This window comes from Dasypus novemcinctus, chromosome 27, assembly GCF_030445035.2.
Source record: "Dasypus novemcinctus isolate mDasNov1 chromosome 27, mDasNov1.1.hap2, whole genome shotgun sequence".
NCBI lineage: Eukaryota > Metazoa > Chordata > Mammalia > Cingulata > Dasypodidae > Dasypus > Dasypus novemcinctus.
Window position 1 is genome coordinate 9,369,088 of NC_080699.1, and position 23,810 is coordinate 9,392,897.

The window sequence follows — 23,810 nt, forward strand, 5'->3', positions numbered from 1 at the left end:
CTTATAATGATGACCTTGCCAATTTAGTTTGATTTCATTATGCATTAAATATTGTTCCAAGAAAACACAGATAACTACATTTTATATATCAGTTTATGTTCACTGATGTATTCTTCCAAGAATTTTTATTTTTAAAAGATTTCCTTTTAGAGAAACATATTAATTTCATTCTGTTCCATATTTACCACTCAATTTTAGTGAGGTAAGATCAAAGAAAATTAGATATGTCTTAATGAAATGGATTCATGATTCACATTATGAGAATGATGCCAAAATGTTTTGCATATCACACTAGTGTTAAAAAAGTCATGGATTGTAAAGTTAAATTTGACCCTTTTTAAATTGCAGTGTCCTCTCGCCTGGCAGAGCAAGTGGGATGGCCCAGAAGACCCCTTACAATACCTTAGAGGCCTTGTAACTCGAGCCCTTGCAATACAGGTAAACTGGAATTTTTTGTAATTAAGCACGAATGTGTAATCACATTAACACGGCGTGGCCATGTTAAAAATAAAGAATATTAGAGGCATGCATATTGAGATAACCTTTTTTGGGTAACTAGTGAGAATAATTTTGAAATTGTTCAAAAAGTACCATATATTCATTTCTCATCCTATTGTCTATGATTTTGTATAATACTCTTCAAAAAGTATTTTTCTCTGTTTTCTGTGGCTTTTAATTGTTTTTGAGAATTTAGAGAGAAATGTACAATTTTAGAATATAGGTGGAGCATATAGATGGTAAGTAAACGAATTCATAATTGTGATTGTTTTAGAGAGTGTTCCCCTATGGGGACCTACTTTTATTCAGAGTTGGTTTGTTTTGTTTCAGATTGATCCTTTCTTCAGAGTAACCCAGTCATGTAACTGCAGGAAAATTGAGTAGAATAAGAAATAACACTGAGGTAGAAGACAAAGAGCCTTTCTTTTAGGAAGAGGCAACAGCGCATGTTAGTTGTGCGTGCAGGGTCCTCTGTGGCTTGGCACTCGCCACCGTCCTTCTCTGCTGGAGCACCTCCTTCACAGCAGCCTTCTTTCTTTTTTTAAGATTTATTTATTTATTTATTTATTTAATTCCCCTCCCCTCCCCCGGTTGTCTGTTTTCTGTGTCTTTTTGCTGCGTCTTGTTTCTTTGTCCGCTTCTGTTGTCATCAGCGGCACGGGAAGTGTGGGCGGCGCCATTCCTGGGCAGGCTGCACTTTCTCTCGCGCTGGGCGGCTCTCCTTATGGGTGCACTCCTTGCGCGTGGGGCTCCCCTATGTGGGGGACACCCCTGCGTGGCAGGGCACTCCTTGCAGGGCACTCCTTGCGCGCATCAGCACTGCGCACGGGCCAGCTCCACACGGGTCAAGGAGGCCGGGGGTTTGAACCGCAGACCTCCCATGTGGTAGACGGACGCCCTAACCACTGGGCCAAAGTCCGTTTCCCAACACAGCAGCCTTCTTTGCCCCCCATCTTCTAGTGCCAGGCGAGTAACTTGCTCTGTGTCTTCTCGAACCAGCAGTCTTTGCCCATGTTTGTTTGTTTGTTTAAAAGGGCACACATCTGTCCATATCCTTTACTCAGTCAGCACTCGTAAGATCTCCACCTTTGAACTGCTAAAACAGACGTGTCACTCTTTGACCACAGCTTCTTTTCACTCTCAATCTCACACCATCTCAGACTTCCAGTTTCTTCCTGCTCAGTGCTCTCCCCATGTGTCATTTTCTGTCCTGGCCCTGCCCAGTTCAGCCTGAAATCCACAGTACATCACTTTAACTGTCCTTTCCCCGGCGTCGTCAGCATCCTAACTCACTTTCCTCATGTGTTATTCTCCTTGAAAACCACTGCATTTGGGCCAGTCTCTGTCCACACACAGACGCTGGGCTGTCAGTGACACTTCAGATATTAAGGTACTCAGTATTGAGTGGGCTTGCACAGTGCTCCCCACTCTATTCCACAATGATGGTTTCAAACGCTCACTACTTTCCAGAAGATTCCATCCTACTGCACCTCCACTTTTCCTTAGCAGAATATCTTTTCATTTTTACAGAGACATTTCAAGCTATGAGATACAACTACCCAAAAATTCCTAACCGTCTCTTCCACCCACAGACACGTGTGGGAACGGACCCTCCTGGCCTTTGTTCTACTCTAAAGGCAGTTGCCCTTCAGCCCTGAAGGCCCTAGGCCTGTATACTGGACTCCTCTGCTTTCCCCAGAGGCCTTCTTTCATTTTCCTGACTTTGCATCTTTTCTTCCCTTCTGACTCTATTCTGCCAACCTACAAAGGGAACTTCTTTGAAAAGGACAGGGTCATCAGAATGGTTTGGCTTTTATTATAACCAATCTCTGGGTTGTGGGATTACAGGAGAAAAAAATACTGGATCTGAAAATGAAACTAAAATTAACAGACAGGAAAGAACCAGGCAGGGATTCTGATTTACTCATCTTTGATCTGCTGTGTTTATGCCTGGCATATAAGCTTTTAATATATGGTGAAAGAAAGGAAGGAGGGGGAGAGGAAAGGATGAAGAAAACAGAAGGGAGAACAAATAGTCTATCAGTGATCTTAGAAAAATAAGGTATATTATATTTGCATGGCTGTGATAATTTGCTCCTTTATTTCCTTGTCAGTATTGTTTGCTTAAGATTATTTTTATAAAAGGCAGGTTCTTTATTTTTTTGTATTTGCTACAAATGGTGGCTTATGTTACACTATACATGTCAGCACACTTAATGTTATGCCATATGCTTACAATGCTAATATATTTTTGATACTAAAATTAATATCCTTTAAAACAGTTTTATATGAATTGTTGCAAAGTATTTTTCTGGCATGATTATTCATGCTTAGAATATTGAATTCTGGTTATCAAAACTGAACACTTTTCCATTGTATAATTTTCTTAAAAGCTTTGTAGGTATTTAGTCTTAATGTTCACCACAAAAGACCCCCTTAGCCCTTGAAATAACTTTCAAGCTTGACAATAGTTTACCTTCTCCCCTTCCAACTAGGGACTGTGCAGTATTCCTCATTTCCACTACCACTTGGGTTTATGTAGTTTTGTATTGTTTCATTTTCCTTCCCTGGTTGTTTTAATTTTTTTTTCAGTTATAAATATACAAAATCATCCATCTCTCCAACATAGCCTTGTTGTCTGGGAGGTACTTTCCATCTGTTTATTCAAGTATCTGCTAGGCCTTTTTTTTTCATTCGTACTTCCTTTATTTCACAGATACATATCCACAGAGCAGCTTGTGAAGGTCAGAGAACCATATAGCTGCCTAGCTGGGAAAGAAAGGAATGGTAACCTGAGTGGCAGGGAGAAGTTGACACACTGTTTTCAAGAAACTGTGAAAATGACAGCTTTCAGTATCTTCTGAAAGAGAAATAAGCAGACTGAATAGGTACAGGCAGCTTGAGCTCAGTTCCAACTCAGTTTAAGATCCCAGGCCTTGCATTTTGGGGAAATAGAACAAGCTTCTGAGAGTATCGGATATAGTATAGTGCTAGTTCTTTACAAGGGTTTTGTACAAATAAGGTAAGCCTGGCTAGAGTCAAGGACGACATTATTTATTCATTAAGTCAAAAAATATTAAATAGCCTACTTTATGCTATGCCCTGTGTGACATACTGGGATACAATGGTTGGTAAATAGACATAGTTCCTGCCTTCACAGAGTTTACATTTCTTAAAATCATTCATTTATTCATTCATTCATTTAAGCAATTAAAAGTTCTATAAATGTGGTGAGTACTTTCCTGATGGCGAGCTCTGTGCCAAAGAGGTTGCTGAATGTAGAATGGTAAGTAAAACAGACATGCATCCCGTCCCCAAGGAACTATACTTACAGTTTATTAGAAAAGATAGACAACTAAATAAGCAACAGCACTTGTCAGAAGGCTGATAAAGGAAGTACAGTACTATGGGAGCAAATAGCAGAAGTACCATAGCCTGGACTCCCTTAGCCTCTATTCCTAGCCTCTATTCCTTTACCCCCAAGATGCTTCTCCTACAACAACCTGAATTAGGGTTAAATTAGGCTTAACTTGGGCACCATGTATCAGAGTGCCAAACTACCCCCTCTACCATCAGACACTAATGTCAAGCTGGCTTCCAACCTCTTCATCTTGCAATGCTGGGAAGCAGATTTTCCTCAGGATAAATATCAGCCACTTACCTTCCTCACTCTTATATTTTGCTGAGGTTTATATTCTTAAATGCTGCTTTCTGACTTTTGTTTTAAATTAATATTTTGGGACACATTTCCTAGCATGTCTGGCAACGTGCCTGTTGTCACCTTAGTCACACATGCTGCCTCTTTTGGTTTTTACATAACATTTTACTAATATTGCCCATTTTAAGAAGAATGATTCTTCATTAAAAAGTCTGTGAGCTTCTAGTTTTTACTTTTTCCTCTTAACCAACCCTGGCCTTTTTTTCAGAGTCTGATCAGCATTTCTGAATCTGGGAATGTATCTTGTTACTCTCTCTCTGGGTCTCTCCAAATAGCTCTTCTTACCCCCTTAGTTGTGAAAATATCCTAGTTACCTAAAAGCTTTTCTGTAAAGCTTCAGGTCACCTTCTTTTCTTTCAATATACCACTTTAAACATATATTCAAACTTTTTCAATGACCGACCCAAGGATAGAAAAAGAAAATAAACATTTACAGGTATTGAGCATATGTTGTATTCAGACTATGTGTTTTACATGTAATCTCATAACATTTATAACTTATGAGGTATGTATTATTTCTATATTGAGGATGAGAAAAATAAAACAAAAAAAATCAGAATAGTTTATGAAAGTTATATAGTAAATGGCAGAACGCAACCTCAAGTGCTCTTTCTTTAGTAACATGCCATAGTATTTGTTCATATCTTAGCATAGGAGTAATATTTGAAAAAGTTAGATACTCTCTCTTTCTTGAAATACTTTAATGAATTGAATTCCAAGCCACCACACACCTCTCTTTTCTTCTTTTCAACCCCCGCACTAGCTTTTCCTCCTTGGTCGTCTTAATGGTGAATGCCCCGGAGCATAGTCCTCTAGCCTCTTCTCTCTCTGTTCCTGGGCACTTAGTGATCTCATCTAAACTTTGATTACTCCCCAAATTATAGCTTCAGCTCTGTCCTCCCCTGAGCTCTAGACATCTATTTCCAAGTACATAGTTAGTATTTCCATTTGGATATTTAATAAACACAAACTTGACATAATCAACACTGAACTCCTCTCCTTCACTAAAAAGCTTATTCTGCCCACAGTCCTTCCCATAAGAGTAAATGGCATCTCCATCCTTCCTGTACCTTAGGCCCAAAAGCTTGGAATCATTTTAATTCCTCTCCTCTCATAATCTACATCCATTCTACCAGCAAATCACCTTTGGAATATATCTGGAGATACCTCTCATCACTTTCACTGCTGCCACCATGATTGAAGTCATTACTAATCTAGCAGCCACTTAACCAGTCCTGCTTCCACCCTTGTCCCCTTTCGACTGGGCTCAACCCATCAGCATCAAATGTTGTGGTTAAAGCACAAGTCAAGTTATATCCGTCTTCTTTTGAAATATTCTCAAGACTTCCCATCTCATCCAGTGTGCCGAAGTTCTTACAGCCGTCTCTAAAACTGGCCCCCCATTACCTGATTTCCTTCTGTTTTCTCCCTCATTTACTGTGCCTTATTTTATTTTCTCTTAAAATCCTAAACATTGAAAGTCATTTTATAAAAATGACAGTGTTAATTCACTTTCTGAGTTATTTTATTCTACTTTTGAGGAGTCTACATTACTTTGCATTTCCAGAAAAAAATTATTTCCCTAACTCAGTAATTTCTATAATCCCTAGTACAAGTGTTTTACCCATAGAAGGTACTCAATAAATTTATTCATAGGGAAAACATGTATATATGAAATGGAAAGTATAGTCTGTGTTGTGGTTCTAAAACTTCTAGTACCCCTATTTTTTATAAGAAAAGTTGTGAGTTTACAAAATAATCATACATAACATACATGATTCCCATACATCCCCCACCACCTTGCATTGTCGTGGAGTATTTGTTACAAATGATGAAAGAATATCATTGAAATATTTCTGTGAACTATTGCCTATAGTTTACATTTTGTGTATTTTTCCCATAAACCACCCTATTAACACCACATTTTAGTATTATGCTTGTTATAGTTCATGAGAGAATGTCCTCATATCTGTATATTAACCATAGTCCATCACCCACCACATGGTTCACTGTGTTTACAGTCCCGTTCCTTGAAAAGTCCATCCAAAGTGTACATTCAGTGGCTTTCAATTTTTGAGGTCCTCACCTTAGTCAATTTCAAAACATTTTCATTACTCCAAAAAGAAAAATCCCATATCCATATCCCCTTATATCTCCTTCTTGTTGACCCTTAGCATTTATATAGTACCTTCTTTGTCATTGTTGTAAAAATATTACAATATTACTCTTAACTATATTCCATAGGTTAAATTAGTTGTATTTTCCTATGTATCACCATAATCTTAACACCTTTATAATAGAAGAGCATTCTTATATTTGTACTGTTAACAACAGTCCTCATCCAGTACCGAGTTCCCTTTACAATCCATTATCTCGATTATCCTCTAGCTCTCTCTCTATTGACATTTATATTCTTAGAGTATCCCTGTCAGCCACAATCACATTTATAAATAAGCAGTGTTAGTTATACTTACTTAATGTGTTACTATCAACTGTACCCATTTCCACACATTTACAAGCAACCTTATTAAAAATTTTACCTGTATTACAAAAAAAAAAACACTCATTACAAAGTCACAGTGAACAAAACAGCATGGTATTGGCACAAGGACGGACATACAGACCAATGGAACTGAACTGAGAGATCAGAAATCAAACTTCACATTTATGGCCAACTGATTTTTGACAGGGTGGCAAAAACCACTCAATTGGGAAAAAACAGGCTCCTCAACAAAAGGTGCTAGGAAAACTGGATCTCCATTTGCAGAAAATGAAGGAGGACTCCTGCCTCACTTGTTATGTAAAAATCAACTCAAAATGAATCAAAGACCTAAATATAAGAATCAGAACTGTAAAACTCCTAGAAGAAAGCATAGGGAAATATCTTCAGGACGTTGTGTTAGGAAATGGGGAAAAATTCTTACAAAAATATGATGATAGGGTGGAACACATGAACAATAGTCATGTAGTGAAATTGACATTCTTAGATCACAAAATGAGCTAGTTGATAAGCAATCATTTTAATATGGGCTGTACTGTTGGCATGTTTTTGTAACAACAATGCCACACTGCTACCATGTTTTTGTTATCATGAGAATGGTAGGAAAATCTCACGAGTTCCACTGGCTCCCGCCAAGTTTATGAATATGATTGGAAATTGGTATGAACCTGGCACCTAAAGAAAACCTTGATGAATTCTACCTGTCCTTTTTTCTCCTTTTACCTTCTCACATCTTCTGCTCCCAAACTCCATAGAGTCTCTCAGGTAGCTGGATGTAGGTTCTCCTTGTCCTAACCAATCACTCTCAGTGACATTAATTGTACCTGATAGAAACTCATATCAATGGACACATCCTTGTCTAAATAATCATTATTCAGCTTCTCTGTATTCTGAATTCTCACAGTTAATACAGCATAAGACAGTTGAGTTTGTCATGGTATAAAATTCCCCACTCATTCTTTCTTGCCAATGCATGTCTATCATGAACATTGGACATTGTGGTTTTTCTCTTGATTTTTAGATATCTTAAATTTTTAGGTATCTTAAAATTAATGGCAAGCAAATTTGTTCTGAAGTAAAATTGAAAATATGAAAAAAGTCACAAAATTCTGTAAAGCCAATTACTACATTAAAACGTCTAATGATAATTTGACAGATTTCAGTCACATGTCAGTTGCTTTTAGATAATCTAAAAGAAGCTCAATGACAGGAGAGGTGCTTCAAAGGAAAATTATTGGAATAGCAAAGTATTAAGAAAGGCTTTTAGGAAAACTGATAAAGCCCTCAAATGTTTTCCCCTGAAATAACTCTTTGGAACACAGTGTGAAAAACCAAATGTGAATGAATACATTTATATTCCACTACTGAAGAAATTTTTAGGATGAGTTACACCAACATTGGTGTCTGGTATTTGCTAAATACAAAGTAAACTTATTTTTATTAAATGAAATATCTTCTACCTACATTAAGCATCAGCTTCCCTTTCTTACCCTCATTCTATCTTCTGGAAACCTATACTCTAGATTTTAACTCTAGGAGTTTACTCATTGTATTTAGTTCATATTAGTCAGGCCATACAATGTTTATCCTTTTGTGTCTGGCTTATTTCACTCGACATCACGTCCTCAGGGTTCATCCATGGTGTCATCGGCATCTCCATTTCTTCTTATAGCTGCATAGTGTCATCATATGTATATACTGCATTTTGTTTGTTTATTCATTGGTTGATGGACATTTGGGCTGTTTTCATCTTTTAGCAATTATGAAACAATTGCTGTGAACATCGATGTGCAAATGCCAATTCACATCCCTGGCTTCAGTTCTTAATATATTCCTACTAGGAGGATTGCTGGATCATATGAGAGTTCTATATTTAGCCTCCTGAGGAACCACCAAATTGTCCTCCACAGAGACTGTACCATTCTCCATTCCCACCAGCAGGGAAGGAGTGTTCCTATTTCTCTACATCCTCTCCTGCACCTATAGTTTTCTATTTTTCTCCTCGAATAATGGCAATTCTATAAGGTGTGAAATAATATCTCATACTTTTGATTTGCATTTTCTTAATAGTTGGTGATCTTGAACATCTATTCATGCTAGCACCCCTATTTTTAACATAGTGTATTCAGTTAGAAGAGTTAACTTGATGCTTTTTCATTCACGCATGTATTCATGCAGTCGTTCTTTCATTCATGGGTGGTTACTGAGCCTCTCGTGTGCTAGCCACTGTTCTAAGTGCTTGAGATACGGTAGTGAGGGAAATGCACAATTCTTACAATCAGGAATCTCCACCTTTTAGTGGAGGATATAAATAATAAACTAATATATTAATATTATAGTTGCAACAAGAACACATTTTAGCTAAAATCTTGAGATTTAAGATTAATACACAGCTAAAGGAGATGAATTATCACTATCCTAGAAAAAATTTAGGGTATGTACCTGAAATTTTATTCAGTAAAAGATAGCTCTTTATACAGCGGTCATATGCAAAATTTTAGTAGCCAAATTTTGTGTAGGAGCAGTAATTTCTCTACACCATCAGTTGATAAATTCTTTCTGTGGTCAACTATCTCACACATTTGGAATACTAAACTCTAGTCTATGGATTATGTTGGTCTGCAGTGTTATAGAAACAATTCCACAAACTATGCAATTTATACTGCTTGAAGAAGATAAATCTTGGTTCTAGAAATGTGACAATACAGCAACGTAATTGGCTTTGCAGATAACAAAATCTGCTCTGAATTTCTATCTACATCTCCACTTTCATCACATGCATATCAATTGTAGCAGCTTACTGGAGTGGCATAAGAGGATCTTTACAGCAGAAATATGCAGAGAATACTTAAACTCTTTGGCAAGTTTGGTTTCTCAAAGAATCAGCAGACTCTAGCAAACAAACTACTTTTTCTGCAAGTAACCAATGATTGTTAGTAATATCTGCTATGTTGGTTTCTATACTTGCAAAATAGTCTGTCAAAGCTTTCTTTGGTTCACACAGCCTTTTTTAACCTTTAAAGGCTACTAGTCCATCTTGTTCGGACATAGTTTGTAAAGATATAATAAGACAGTTACAAAATGTCTTCTATGTCATGTAGTTTTGTTTTTGGCTAAAGAAGAAGAATAAAAGTGGTTTTTATGCTATAGTCAATAAGTCTGTCCCATCATTTGCTGTATTTTTATTCTTTCTGAACATACAATAGGTTTTGAACAAAATTGTAAGCTTGTAATTACTAAATCAATCATAGCCTTCTTCATGTTTGTTCCAATTGTCAGTAATAATTGCATGACTCTTTACTTACTGATTTCCAATTCTATAATATATCTTCAATCAGATGCACTTTGTTGTTAGCTGTTTACAACAGGAAATCTCTTAGCAAGCAAGGAAAGCAGTGATTGATTTCCTTTTTAATTTACAAAGTTGTCACATGTTAAAAGGACTTTTGGCTGCATATGCATGTCTAATTGATGCGCATGACATTGAAGTAGACTTTTTAATAAATAATGAAATACTAATAATAATACTATTTTGCATACAGAAAAAATAATTTAGGAATATATTTTTCAATATATTTGTCTAGAAAGAACCTTGAACATAAGAGTCATATCTTAGGCAAATCTTTTTTTTTTTTTTTTTTTTGCCATAAAGGAGTTTATTTCCGATATTTACAGACAATTACAGGCATTCTTAAAGAATGAGTAAGGGCTACTATGAGTTATGCCAGTATGACCAGGGGAGTCTGGCAGAAAGTCATCTAAATCCAACTGGTTGGTTAGAGGGCTTCCTGGAGGAGGTACCTCTTAAACCAAGATTTGAAGGATGAAGAGGAGCTGTTGGATAAAAACAGAGGAGGCACTCCAAGAAAGAGAAGAAAAGTATATGCAAAGACAAAGAAACATTATGAGTTATCACAGAATGCCAAAAATAACCACCCCCTACTTACCCCACCTAACATTTACATTATATTTTCTGAAATTGTTCTTTTTTTTTTTTTTTTAATTTTTTAATTTTTTATTGACTTTGTAATAATATTACATTAAAAATATATATGTGAGGTCCCATTCAACCCCACCCCCCACCCCCCCCTCTCCCCCCCCCCAACAACACTCGTTCCCATCATCATGACACATCCATTGGATTTGGTAAGTACATCTTTGGGCACCTCTGCACCTCATATACATTGGTTCACATCATGGCCCATACTCTCCTCTAGTCCATCAAGTGGGCCCTGTGAGGATTTACAATGTCCGGTGATTACCTCTGAAGCACCATCCAGGGCAGCTCCATGTCCCGAAGACGCCTCCACCTCTCATCTCTTCCTGCCTTTCCCCATACCCTTTGTCCATTATGTCCACTTTTCCCAATCCAATGCCACCTCTTCTATGTGGACATTGGATTGGTTGTGTCCATTGCACCTCTATGTCAAGAGGAGGGTCAGATTCCACCTGGATGCTGGATGCAATCCTCCCATTTTCAGTTGTAATCACTCTAGGCTCCATGGTGTGGTGGTTGTCCTTCTTCAACTCCATCTTAGCTGAGTGTGGTAAGTCCAATAAATCAGATTGTAGGTGCTGGAGTCTGTTGAGGCTCAGGATCTGGCTATCACATTGTCAGTCCAGAGATTCAAATCCCCTAAATATATCTTAAACCCCAACATTAACTGCACCTCCAGCACATTAGCATGAAAGTCTTATGAAGGGAGATCCCATCTGAGTCCAGATTCATCACACATAAACACCATTTCCAAAGAGGGGCCATCTGCCCTGGTAGTTAACCCCATCGGCCATGACCATAACTCCCATGGGTCTCTTTAGCCCTCAAAGGAATCTTAGGCAAATCTTAAAACTCCCTTTATTTCATCTCCTGGAAATAATAATCCTTGTCAATTATTTTGTCACGTTTTACTTTATAAACCTCCATAGATTCAAAACCTCAATAAGAAGTAATTCTTAAATAAGTATTCATTTTAAAGTCAATTGTTTTGGAATTTGAATAAAGAAAATAAATATTTGATTTACCTAATTTTTATTGATTTTTTTTCCTTCACCTTTTTATATTTATTCTTGGATTGAAAATGTTTTTATTGTCTATTTTGTAAATGATATTCAAATTTCTTTCACCCTTAAGAAATATTGAGGTGGCAAAGTTGATATCCCATTGTTACTTAATCCTTATAAGATGGGAAGTGAAGGTGGCTGGTCGGCTGCAACTCGTGGACCGGTTCCGCTGGGGGAGAGGGCCTTCCTCACACTGCCGGCGTGAGATACGGGTTGTCGGGGCGACTTCTCTTGCCGGGAACTGCTGCCGGGGCCGCAGACCAGCTGCGGCGGAGAGGACTGTGCTACGAACTCACACGAACAGCGGTCAGAAGAAGCAGGAGACTTCATTAGGATGGCCAGCGTGTGGTGTGGGCTCATGCGCAATCTGCAGACGGTTCGGGGAAGAGGGGGGAAAGGGGGCATATATAGGGATATGGTAATTTAGGGGAGGCACATGCACCTTGGCCCTGCCCCATGACTCAGCATTTCACGACTCACCATGACTCAGCACTCCTGACTCATCATGACTCAGCACTTTCGATGGTACCCAGGCCCGCAATACGGCCTATGCTCCCTACAGGGAAGCATGTACAAATAGGACTTCTCCATGAAGGATATGACATAGAATTAAATACCCAAATTAAATTTCTTTCTTAAATGTTATTTTTTTTAATGGTGCAAATGCTAGTATGCCAAACAGTTCTTTATAATCTAATATCTAATATTATACTTTGTATTATTTAAATTTTTGTGAATATTTCTTGTCTCAAAATCCTTCATTACTTCTTATACTTACTAAGCTCTTACCTTCTCTCTTAATATTCGTGTTAATTATCAGTATTTTCCCTATTTATTGAAAAATAGAGTTCTTAAGTTTTTACATAAAATTAACAATTTTCACTATCATTCTTTTTAATTTTACCTTGCAATAATAAATATACATTTATAGTTCAGCCTGAGAGAAGTTCAGCCTATAGATCTAAATGAGGGGCTATTTTCACTTCAAGTTGTATATAAAATGCCTGAGTATACAGGATAGTGAATAATATCTAAAATATATCTCAATGTTATGTCTTGTTAGTACTGTATTGCTAACATTGTTGCTTCTATTAGATAGGGTCGTAATGTCTGTGCTTATACAGTTACTGATATTATCCATTTTAGGGAGGTGAGAACAATGTTTAAGTAGGCATCTGTTGTTAGATCTAGAGAAGGTGAAGCCAAATAGCAGCTTTTGGCCAAATACTGAAACTAAACTGAACTTTACTTGTCATTAATCTTTTAGGATGCTAGGAAGAAAAAGGATCTATAATAAGGGAATTTAGAATGGCCAGATGGGGGAGACTGGCACTTTAGTCCAAGTAGTCAGGAAAGTCCTCTCCTAGGAGGTGGCATTTAAACAGAGAGGTGAATGACCTAAGAAAGCAAACCATGGTCCTATCTGAGAGAAGGATAAATGGAGGCGGAGAGACCAGTGGGTGTGAAATCTTGAGACGGGAATGTGCTTTGCTTGTTTGAAGAACCTAAAGGAAGCAGGGTGGCTGGGCATGTGTGAAAGGAGCAGTGCTCCTGGAAGTGAGGGGCCAGGGACCAGGGCCCGTGGTTCCATGCAGGCTTTGGTGAGGACTGGGATTTAGTCTGAGTGTGATGAGAAGTCTGTGGATGGGGGGGACATTACATTTTTAAGAGTTTGCTTTTGGCATGAGAAGAATAGACTATAGGAAGGAAGAATGGAAGCAGGTTGACCAGTAAAGAAGTTCTTGCAGTGTTTGAAGTGCTGAGGCTAGCGATAGTATTATGGCAGTTAGGAGGTTAGGATGGCTGTGGAAATGGAGAAGTTGTAAGATTTTGGTATTGGACCTGTGGGTTCGGCTGTGTGGAATGAGAAAGAAGCGTCAGTGGTGGCTTCAAGGGCTTGGCCTGAGCAGTTGGTGAGATGGTTTCCTGAGTTGAAGGGTACTAATGATGAAGCAGTAGCATCGGGAGGGACGTGGTCTTGTGAAGCAAAAGTTCTGGTTTGAACATGTAAAGTTTAGAGGCCTTTTAGACATCCTGACTGAAATGTCAGGGAGAGGTTGAAGCAGGAGCTATAAAATTGCCAGTCATCAACATGTAAAGATGTAAAGATGTTCCTTAAAACCTTGGCATTAGCTAAGGACTGAGCCTGGGTGCACTCCAGTATATATAAGAAGCCCAGAATAGGAGGAGGGCCCAATAACTGAGACCAGAAAGGAGTGGAAGGAAAGGCAGAAGGAAGACTGGAGACGGTGATCCAGAGCCAGGTGAAGCAAGAGTTTTAAGAAGGTGCCCTGTGTTGATAGTTGTTGAAAAGTCAAGTAGGTGAAGATTTGTATCTCTTAAGAAATTCTCATTATTTTTAATAGTTTTTGATTGTCAGTAACAATGTGCTTAAGATTTTATTTCCTCGAGTGTAGCTATTTTATATTGCAAGTTAAATATATGTAATATCTATGTTCCTTAATAGATAATCAAGCCATGACATGCATGTGTATAAAAGACCTCCTGCCTCCTTTCACTTAAAGGCAAAAGAGATGCATGACCAAAACTCTTAAAAAGGTATTTAAAATCTACTCTAGGACAGCTAAGTGGGTGATTGAAATCCCTGAAAAGCTTTATTCAATATAACATGGCCATGCATGCACACACACATACACACACACACTTGTACTATCATTTAGAGTTTGGGGACCTCTACCATATTTGATAATTTTAGTTCTAGTAGAATTAATCTTTAGTCCTTTTCCTGAAACAAAATCAGTTGTTAATTGACTAAATCAGTATTGAACTATATAATCTGTGTATTAAATTTTACTTGTTTTTCTATTTCTATAACAAGGTCCCAAACCTTCCTCTAAATAAAAAATGGGGATGTATGGGAATTCTGCACATTATGCATGATTTTTTATAAGATCACAAATTCCCTAATAAAAATTAAGAAAAAATTAAATAAAAATCAATACAAATAAATAGTATCTAATCATTAAGAAAGGACCTGTAATAGTGCAGACAGAATAAATGCCTCCGGGAAAATGAAGTACCATACCAAAAGGCCATTTCTAATTACCCTGTTTCTCACAGTGACCCAGGTTCTACATGAACTCTGACAACCTTAGTCTATGTTTAGTCCATACAACTTGTTTCGTTCCCAGCTTTGAAAAAGTCAGGAGAATGATCAATAAAAAACAGACAATAAAATTTTATTGCTAAAAATTTTCTGCACAAGGTGGCAAAAACAACCAACCAACCCAGCACAAAGCTGTATTGAATAAGTTACTTACTTATTCAGACAGTGAGCCTAGAAACCCAGATATACAGTGTCGCTTTTTATTAAAATATACTATACATTTGGATGGACTCTCCAGTATTTTAACAAGTGGATATATTAAGGATCAGGGAAGAGTAAAATTTCCCTTTTTAAAGATGACATGAGGTATATTTCATTTCCAACCAGACAATACCATGTCTTTTAAGTTATAAATTTAAACAAGTTAACAAAAATTGGTCTACTTGAGATAGCTCTGTAGGCTAAAGTTTCCCACAGGTCCTTCCTACAGCTTGAATTGTTGTTTTTTTTAAAGTCAGCTTTACAATATGAGGAGAGAGTGGTTAAGATCTAAAAAATTAGAGCAGTTGACTTAAATTTGTGCAATTAGAGGTCATTCGGCCATAACCTTTTATGTTTCAACTCACAGCGAATTACTAGTGCTAGTAATTGTTTTCATATTTTCTCATGATCATATGTAAACCAGTTCACATTTTATTATCATTAATGGAAACTGAAGAAATCTGCTTACCATCACCTCTGAAATGTAATTTTGCTTGCTTAAAAGCTTTTTTAAAAATTGCCTTTCTTCTTTACAATAGTTAGCCTTAACATCTCTAGCCTTTCTCCAGTCTTTCAGAACACATTTCTCTTCCGAATCTAGTCTAAGTTCCACGTATCTTTTTTAAATTTCAAGGTCCAGACCAGAAATAGTGGCTTTCAGAATAAATAAGAATAGAATATAAAATAATTTTTAAAGTAATTGTCAAAGTTATAAAAGTTATATGCCATTTTAAATACAGTCTGTGGGTAAGAAAACTGAGGGTCTTCAATACACAGAATCAGTAAATTGCTTGACATTTTATCTGTTCATTGCTTAAATGGCGCTAAAACCCACTTAAATAACTCATATTTACATTCATAATCCTATCAATGAATAAAAATTTTTATTTGTGGTTGTCTTTAGGTCTTCAAAATGTCTTCTTCCTATTTCCTCACTTTAATGTATGTATCAAGTGTATTTAATTTAACTGTTCATGAAGGCTTAACAATCCTACCTAGTTACCAAAAGAGTACTAGTTCTATCCAGTTTTCCCCCTAAATTGATCCATGGCTTAAAGAATGAGGGTAAGAATTGCCTACAACTACATAATCACTAACCCAGGAGCTTGATTCAAAAACTAAGTCATACACTTAATTTTATATTTATCAGATGTTCCCAATGTATGTGTTAATTATTATAGTTAGAAATTACTCATGGTCATTGCTATTATATATTACTACAAAAATGTTTAATTAAAAGTAGTAATCTTATTAAGGGTGTATGTGATTGGGTAAGAGATCAATTTTTTGTTCTTTTCTGTTCTTTCACTAAAAATGTATTTATTTTAAAATTCCATGTAAAGACAAATTGAAGCTATAATTTTACTCATTTAATTCTATTTTGTCAGCATAAAACCATGAAATTTTTCCTAAGAAGGTAGGGCAATTTATAAGCTCATTTTTCCTAAATAATATTAAAATAAATCATTAGGTAGCATTTTTACAAATTGATGTCTATTTTCAGAGTCACCAGTTAAAAAGCAAGCCAATATTGTCTGATTGGATAAAAAAGCAAGACCCAACGATGGCTATAAGACATGTACTTTGAATGTAAAGACACAAATGGTTAAAAGTATAAGGACAGAAAAAGATGCACTATATTAACAGTAGTCAGAGAAAGCTGACATAGCTATATTAATATTAGACAAAATATGTGTCAGAGCAAAGAATATAACCAGGGATGAAGAAGGTTATTTTATAATAATGAAAGAATCAAGTCATGAAAAAGACATAACACTAATAAATGTTTATGCTTCTAATAACAGGACATCAAAAATGTGAAGCAAAAACTGTGAGAGAACACTAAGGAAAAATAGATAAATCCACAAGTAAAATTGGAGATTTCAGCACAACTTTCAATTATTGACAGAACAAGTAAACAGAAAATTGGTAAAGATATAGAATACTTAATACTGTCCACCAACTTAAATGACATTCATAGAGGATTCCATTCAACAACAGGAGCATACACATTCTTTCAAGGGCACAGAGAACATTTACCAAAGATCTTATTCTGGGCCGTAAAACTATTCTCTACAAATTAAAGAGGATTCATATCACACAAAGTATGATTCAGGAGTAAGTTGAAAATCAGTAACAGAAAAATTTATGGAAAACTTCCAAACATTTGGAAATTAAATACATACTTCTAAATAACCCATGGGTCAAAGAAGATATCAGAAAGTACATTGGAAATTAACTGAATAAATCAAAACACAGCATATTAAAATTTGGAAGATTCTATGAAGAATTAAAGCCAATGTTAATTTTGCAGAAGAAGATTATGAACAGAACCTTAACTACAGTATTTTCAGCACTCATGTCTTTAAGGCAGTTTTCTAAAGCTGATAGTCAAAGTAACCTTATTGATAAGAGTACATGAGGCAATTTTTTTTTAAAGAATCATGTAGGCTAAAAATGATTAGAGCTTCAGGAAGCTATTGCAATTCAGTCTTGTTCTCTGGATATCAGAATTTTATATCTCAAACTCAGAAATTCCTGATTAAATTTGGAAGAGAGCATTTAATTTCCTTTGTTTTCCCCATGACTGATAATGTAGTAGTTAAACCTAATGTACAATATTTGAGTAATGATACTATAAGTCCAGGTTTGGATTCAGGAAAAATTTACATTCAAGGAATGGCAAATATCTTGAAGTACACTCACAATTACTTGAAGTTGGTGTCACAAACTGTAATAAGAAATATTTTATTTAATCTGATGACATTGTAATTGTACTTTAATTTTTGTTAATCTACTGGGCTGATGAACTGCAGTTTATTATCTTTTATTTAGCCAAGGAATGAAGAAACTCATTATATACAAGGCTATTAACATGCTAATAACCTGTAATGTTTTATTTACTTCAGTCAAAACAATGACTGGAGATACTTATTTTTATTCTGGATAAATTAGAGTTTAGTTCTGGATAAATTTATCCACAGATCATAAGCCCCTAAATTTATACTAAATAATTTGGAAGAAAAGAAGAAGGAATATAAAAGATGGCCTGTTGTGAAGAATAATTGCCTAAATTACTTGTTAGTTGCCTTAAACACTTTTTTTCCACAGAATGTAGTACATTAAAATAAAATGGTATCAATTTATTAATACATTGCATTTTATATGGCATAAATGTTATTACTTGTGAATGAAGATAGTCAGTTAATAGGCTATTAGGTGTTGGTGGGGGGTCGTTGTATGGGAATTCCATATGTGTACATGATTGTAAGTTCACAACTTCTATAATAAAAATATATTTAGGGAAGCGGATGTGGCTCAAGTGATTGGGCTCCTGACTACCATGTGGAGGGTCCCAGGTTCGGTTCCCAGTGCCTCCTAGTGAAAGCAGCCTGTCCCATGTGGCATGAAGAGCTGGCCCACGTGGTATGCAGAGCTGGCGCAACAAGATGACGCAACAAAAAAAACACAGAGGAGAGATAGTGAGAGACACAACAAACCAGGGTGCTGAGGTGGCTCAAGCAACTGAGGGCCTCTCTCCTATGTCGGAAGATACTGGAATTGGTTCCTGGTGCCTCCTAAAGAAAAGATGAGAAGAGAAGATAAGCAAACACGAAGAACGTGCAGCAAGTAGACACAGAGAGCAGACAGCGAGCACAAGCGGCAGGGGGTGGGATGGGGAATAAATAAATAAACATATACATATTTTTTAAATAGGCTTTTGGCTAGACCCAGCTGAAATTATGTATGTTGATTTTATAATGTATTTTCTTCCATTGTTTTTCTCTGCTCAATGTTTTTATATAGGTAGGTTCATACTATGTATATGTTTTTTCATTCTGATAAATAGCATTAAGTCATGAACAATTTCATGAGCATTAAATGGTCATGAACAATGTCATTAAATATTCTTCAAATATCTGTTTTTATTGGCTATATAATTTTTCATGGCATTGATGAAAATACATGTGTAATTTAATTTGCTAATTTCTAGTATATATGTTTAATTATTTAATATTATAAATAATTTTAAATGAACATGCCACATATGGTGGTATTTGTTTGAATTTGTTATTATTTCCTCAGTTTGGATGCTGAGAAAAGGAATTACTGAGTAAAATAGTTTCAATACTTCCAAAGTTTGGATATATTCTATTAGTTTGCTCTGGAGCAATATTGTACCAATATATGCTCCTACCAAAATTTTGTCCATTTCATTGCTCCTCTGTCAACATTAGAGCATTATCATTTCTCAGACTGCTATTTTGACGAGCAGCCAACATACCTCAGTTTAAAAATTTACATTCTTAGTAACTCTAGGGGGTGATCATATTTTCACATTTCAATAAACATGTAAACAATTTGACATAAAATTAAAGTTATTCATTTTCATATTTGTGAAAAGTATTTCCCAGTTTGATTTTAGCTCTTTTTATTTTATCTGTTATTTTTTTGTATATGCAAAATTTTTATGTAATGTATCATATATTTCTTTTTGTTTTCAAAGGAAGGCCACAATTCTGTGATCAGATATTCTCCTTTCTTTTTTCCTGCTCTTAAAATGATCTTTTCTGTTTTTCTGTTTTTGTAAGTAATTCAGGGAGTATCATTCTACTCTGAATAGTGTGTAGCCTATTTATTTATTGAATAGTTTTTTTCATTCCACAGTGATCTGATGCCATCTTTATAATATATTAAATTCTTCCAATTTTACTTCATGAGGATCAAAAACTTAAACACAGCTTCTTTATGTCCAAATTCATGATTGTTTTATAAATGTGTGTGAAGCCTTGAGGGAAATTTTGTTCTCTGTGGGGTATAGCCGCTATATTTGGATTTACTCCTGTAGTGTGTTTTAAAGGTTTCTGGGAAACGGACTTTGGCCCAGTGGTTAGGGCATCCGTCTACCATATGGGAGGTCCGCGGTTCAAGCCCCGGGCCTCCTTGACCCGTGTGGAGCTGGCCATGCGCAGCGCTGATGCGCGCAAGGAGTGCCGTGCCACGCAAGGGTGTCCCCCGCGTGGGGGAGCCCCACGCGCAAGGAGTGCGCCCGTGAGGAAAGCCGCCCAGCGTGAAAAGAAAGAGCAGCCTGCCCAGGAATGGCGCCGCCCACACTTCCCGTGCCGCTGACGACAACAGAAGCGGACAAAGAAACAAGACGCAGCAAATAGACACCAAGAACAGACAACCAGGGGAGGGGGGGAAGTTAAATAAATAAATAAATCTTTAAAAAAATAAATAAATAAATAAAAATAAAGGTTTCTATGTTTATGCTTTTTGACTCTTTGGGTCTTTAAAAAAAGTACATTTAATTTTGTTATAGTATTAGATTTAATTCTATGTTTGATTTCATTGTTTATATCCTATAGCTCTTCTGTGTTCTTAAATTGTTAGTCTTGATTAATCTGTAAAAGAACATTTCTGGGTGGTGTTTTCAAAAATAGGTACAGAAGTGGCATATTTATTTTCTTGCCTATTTAAAAATGTTATCTGTTACATTCACGAATGATAGCTTAAGTAGATGCAAATTCTTGAGGAAAAGGCTTTTTTCCTTTGAATATCTGTACGTAATAACCTATCATCTTGTAGCATTTATTCTGAGAGGAGAAATATGACTTCGGGTGGATCCTTTGTGGATAGCCTGATTTCGCTGTCTTGATAATAATAGGATGCTTACCCCCTCTATTTGTAATTTGAAAATATGATTAAAAAGGGAATAGAAATATCCTTAGAAAAAGCATAAGATTAATTTTACCAGAAAGATGGTTAGCTCTTTTAAAGGGCTATAGTAGATGCAGGGTTGTCGAACCCCACCCCACCCTCTTAAAGAAAGAATTATTTGACCCTCTCTCTCATTATTTCTTGTATTCCAGTTTTTCTGATCTCTTTCTTATATTCTTTAGATCATTTAATTCACCATATCTGCCATCTTCATTATCATTATTTCACCTTCCTTTTCTCTTCTGCATTAGGGGAGCTTCTTTGTTTCAACTTTATTTCACTGCTTTGAGTTTTCATGGTACCCGTTGTTTTCTTTACTATTTCCAATGTGAATGCTCATTCTTCTATTGCCATTTTAGTCTCATTGCAATTCCTTCTTTACTAATTCAGCTTCCTTTCATCATAGGTTTTGTTTCTTTAAACTCATCAAATTATCCTTTCACCTACTTAGTCTTCCTTTCCTTCTATGCTTGTTTTTGTCCTTAGATGTTAGTTTAGCTTATCCTTTCCCACCTTGCATCCCAAACAGTTTCAAATTTTCTGAAGTTTAGTTTCTATAGAAAATCACTTTCAGAATTATTTTCTTCGAGGCTTTGATTTTTCATTTAAGAAATCTTCTTTTACCCTGAAGTCAACATATTTTCTTATATTTTCATTTAAAATAATCTTTTATCATTTAGCTCTTTCTGGAATTTGTTGTCTGTGTGGTAGATGGGTTATCTATTTTTTTATCCTTATGGCAATAAGCAGTTATACAGTGTCATATAGTAAAAGTCTGTCCTTTCTCCATAGGTTTTTAGTGACACTTAGGCCATTTACCAAGTATAGGTTTCATTTCCGGGTAAAAAGCTCTGACTAGGGCCTCCTGCCTTCTTAGGCTCACAGCTTCTAACCCATTGCCCCAGGAGGAGTAGGCAGGCTGTTTTCTCAGGCTTGTTTCACAATGAGGGAAAGCCTGTCCTAGCGCCAGCTCCAGGCAGCCCTCCCTCTAGTCCCAACCTGCTGGGAGTCCTCCTAGTCCCAGAGCCTTACAGGAGTGGACTTCACGGGGAGAAATGCTTCCGTTTCCAGGCTGCTAAAATAAATGCCACGCAGTGGATTAGCTAAACCATCTGAATTTATTGACTCACAGTTTTGAGGCTAAGAGAAGTCTAAAGTCTAGGCCCCAGCAAGGCAATGATCCCTCCCTCCACACTGGCGTTCTGGGCTTGGCTTCCGGCGAGCTCTGGTCCCTGGCTCTCCCATCACACGGCCGTGCACACGGTGGCGCCTTCTCCTTTGCCTTTCTGGTCCAGTTGACTCCAGCGCCCGCCTGCCCCGTATCTGCTCCCCTAACTAGATGCGAGCTCTTTACATTCAGTAAGTGCTTCTGAGTGAATGTCATTTGAGTCCATTGATTCTCCTTAACCACCAAAAAATAAAATGGGGCAATATTTTCAAACTTTGACATATTGCCTGGGAAAAAATACTTTATGTTACAATGGGATTATTCTAGATCATCTCTATGGTCCCTTCCAGTTTAGCTGCTTTACCTGACTATGATTCTAAATGTATATCCATATATATGTTGAGGGTCAACAGATTACCCAACCCATTAAATTGTTCAGTTCTACTAGCTATTTGTTTGCTTTTGTCCATAATCACACCTTTTATACAGCATTTGAAGAATAATAGGTAGATAGTCCATAATCAAAGGTGAGACTGAAGGTCTTATGTTCAGTCTTAAAGCTGATCCTGTAAAAGGGAAGGGCACAGCCCATGACCAAGTGCAGGGTAAACAAGAAACATTTACTGAGAAAAACTTCCCAGCCAATATGGCTACCATTTTATTGAAAGCCCATTCATATATGCATGTTCCTGCTTATTAAAGATGAGACTACTTAAGATTTTATTTCCATGTTTATAAATGAATGTAAGTGTAGTTTTAAAATAATAAAATGTGCTTGTTGCTTTTTCACTGTGATATTTGCTGCTCAAAAACATTATACACATGAAAACAATTTATTATTTACACTTTATCAACTAATATCTTTGTTTTAGTCTACCTTTAAACTTAATAGACTAATAAGTCATTTTTTTCTTGTGAACTAATAACACTTTTACGAGAAGAGCCTTTCTTCCTTGATAAATTATATTAATTGAAAGTTTAATGAAGTGAAATTCTGATTAGCAGGCATCCTCTTTTAGTTTGAACACATGTACCTCCATTCCTGGCCACAATTTTTCTTGAGTTACTTGAATTCAAAATTAATTTTAAGGCATTGGTGAAATAACTGCATAATTTGTAATATTTCTGTATGAAATGATTATATTAAAATAGGTGGTATAAAATAACAGAAGGAAACATTACAATAAAATAGGGTCATCATGCAAACACAATTTGTTGACTCCATTTAGCTAATGAAAATAAAAGGCAGATAATTTGATAAAAGTATTTGATTAGGGAGTAGACAAAATGTCCTATGCCTGATTTAGACTTATTTCATTAGAAATAGATGTTTTATGAAGTATTATTATTGTAAAGGATAATATCTAAGAAGGCAATAATTGTACTTTGTTAAAGAGGTCTCTTTTAAGTCTGTTCTCCTTATGAAATCGGCTTATTACCATTGGTAGAAAGGACACAGGAGCATTTTTGCTACAGGATGTAATAGCGAAATGCATTAAAATATGAATGCAAATATAATAACTTTGGAGATTTTAATTTCCCCTATTCTAGACCTGGTTAGCAGATATAAATGCTTGGGTGGATAAAAAGGTGTTAGAGTACATGAAACACATTCTGTTTACAGGCAGTAAATTCAACGATTTTTTCTAAACTTTTATAAACTATATGAAATGAATTACTGGGTAGATGATAATTCTGTAATTTTTACAATGTTCCTGTGGTACTATCTCACTGTGCTGCCATTTCCTCATTTGTAAAATGGTAACACAGACTTGGTTAGTACGTGGAGAGCACTTAGGGCAGTCAGTGCCAGGCA

The 23,810-nt window shown here is 36.3% G+C and overlaps 1 protein-coding gene across 1 annotated transcript in view; it reads left to right on the top strand.

Moving 5' to 3' along the window:
- The window catches only part of DYNC2H1 (dynein cytoplasmic 2 heavy chain 1), a 339,886-nt gene that overhangs the window by 282,518 nt on the left and 33,558 nt on the right, over positions 1-23,810 (top strand). The window contains exon 85 of the mRNA XM_058289227.2: positions 349-438. Within this exon, the coding sequence (XP_058145210.1) occupies positions 349-438 (90 nt within the window). The remainder of the gene's footprint in view (positions 1-348; positions 439-23,810) is intronic.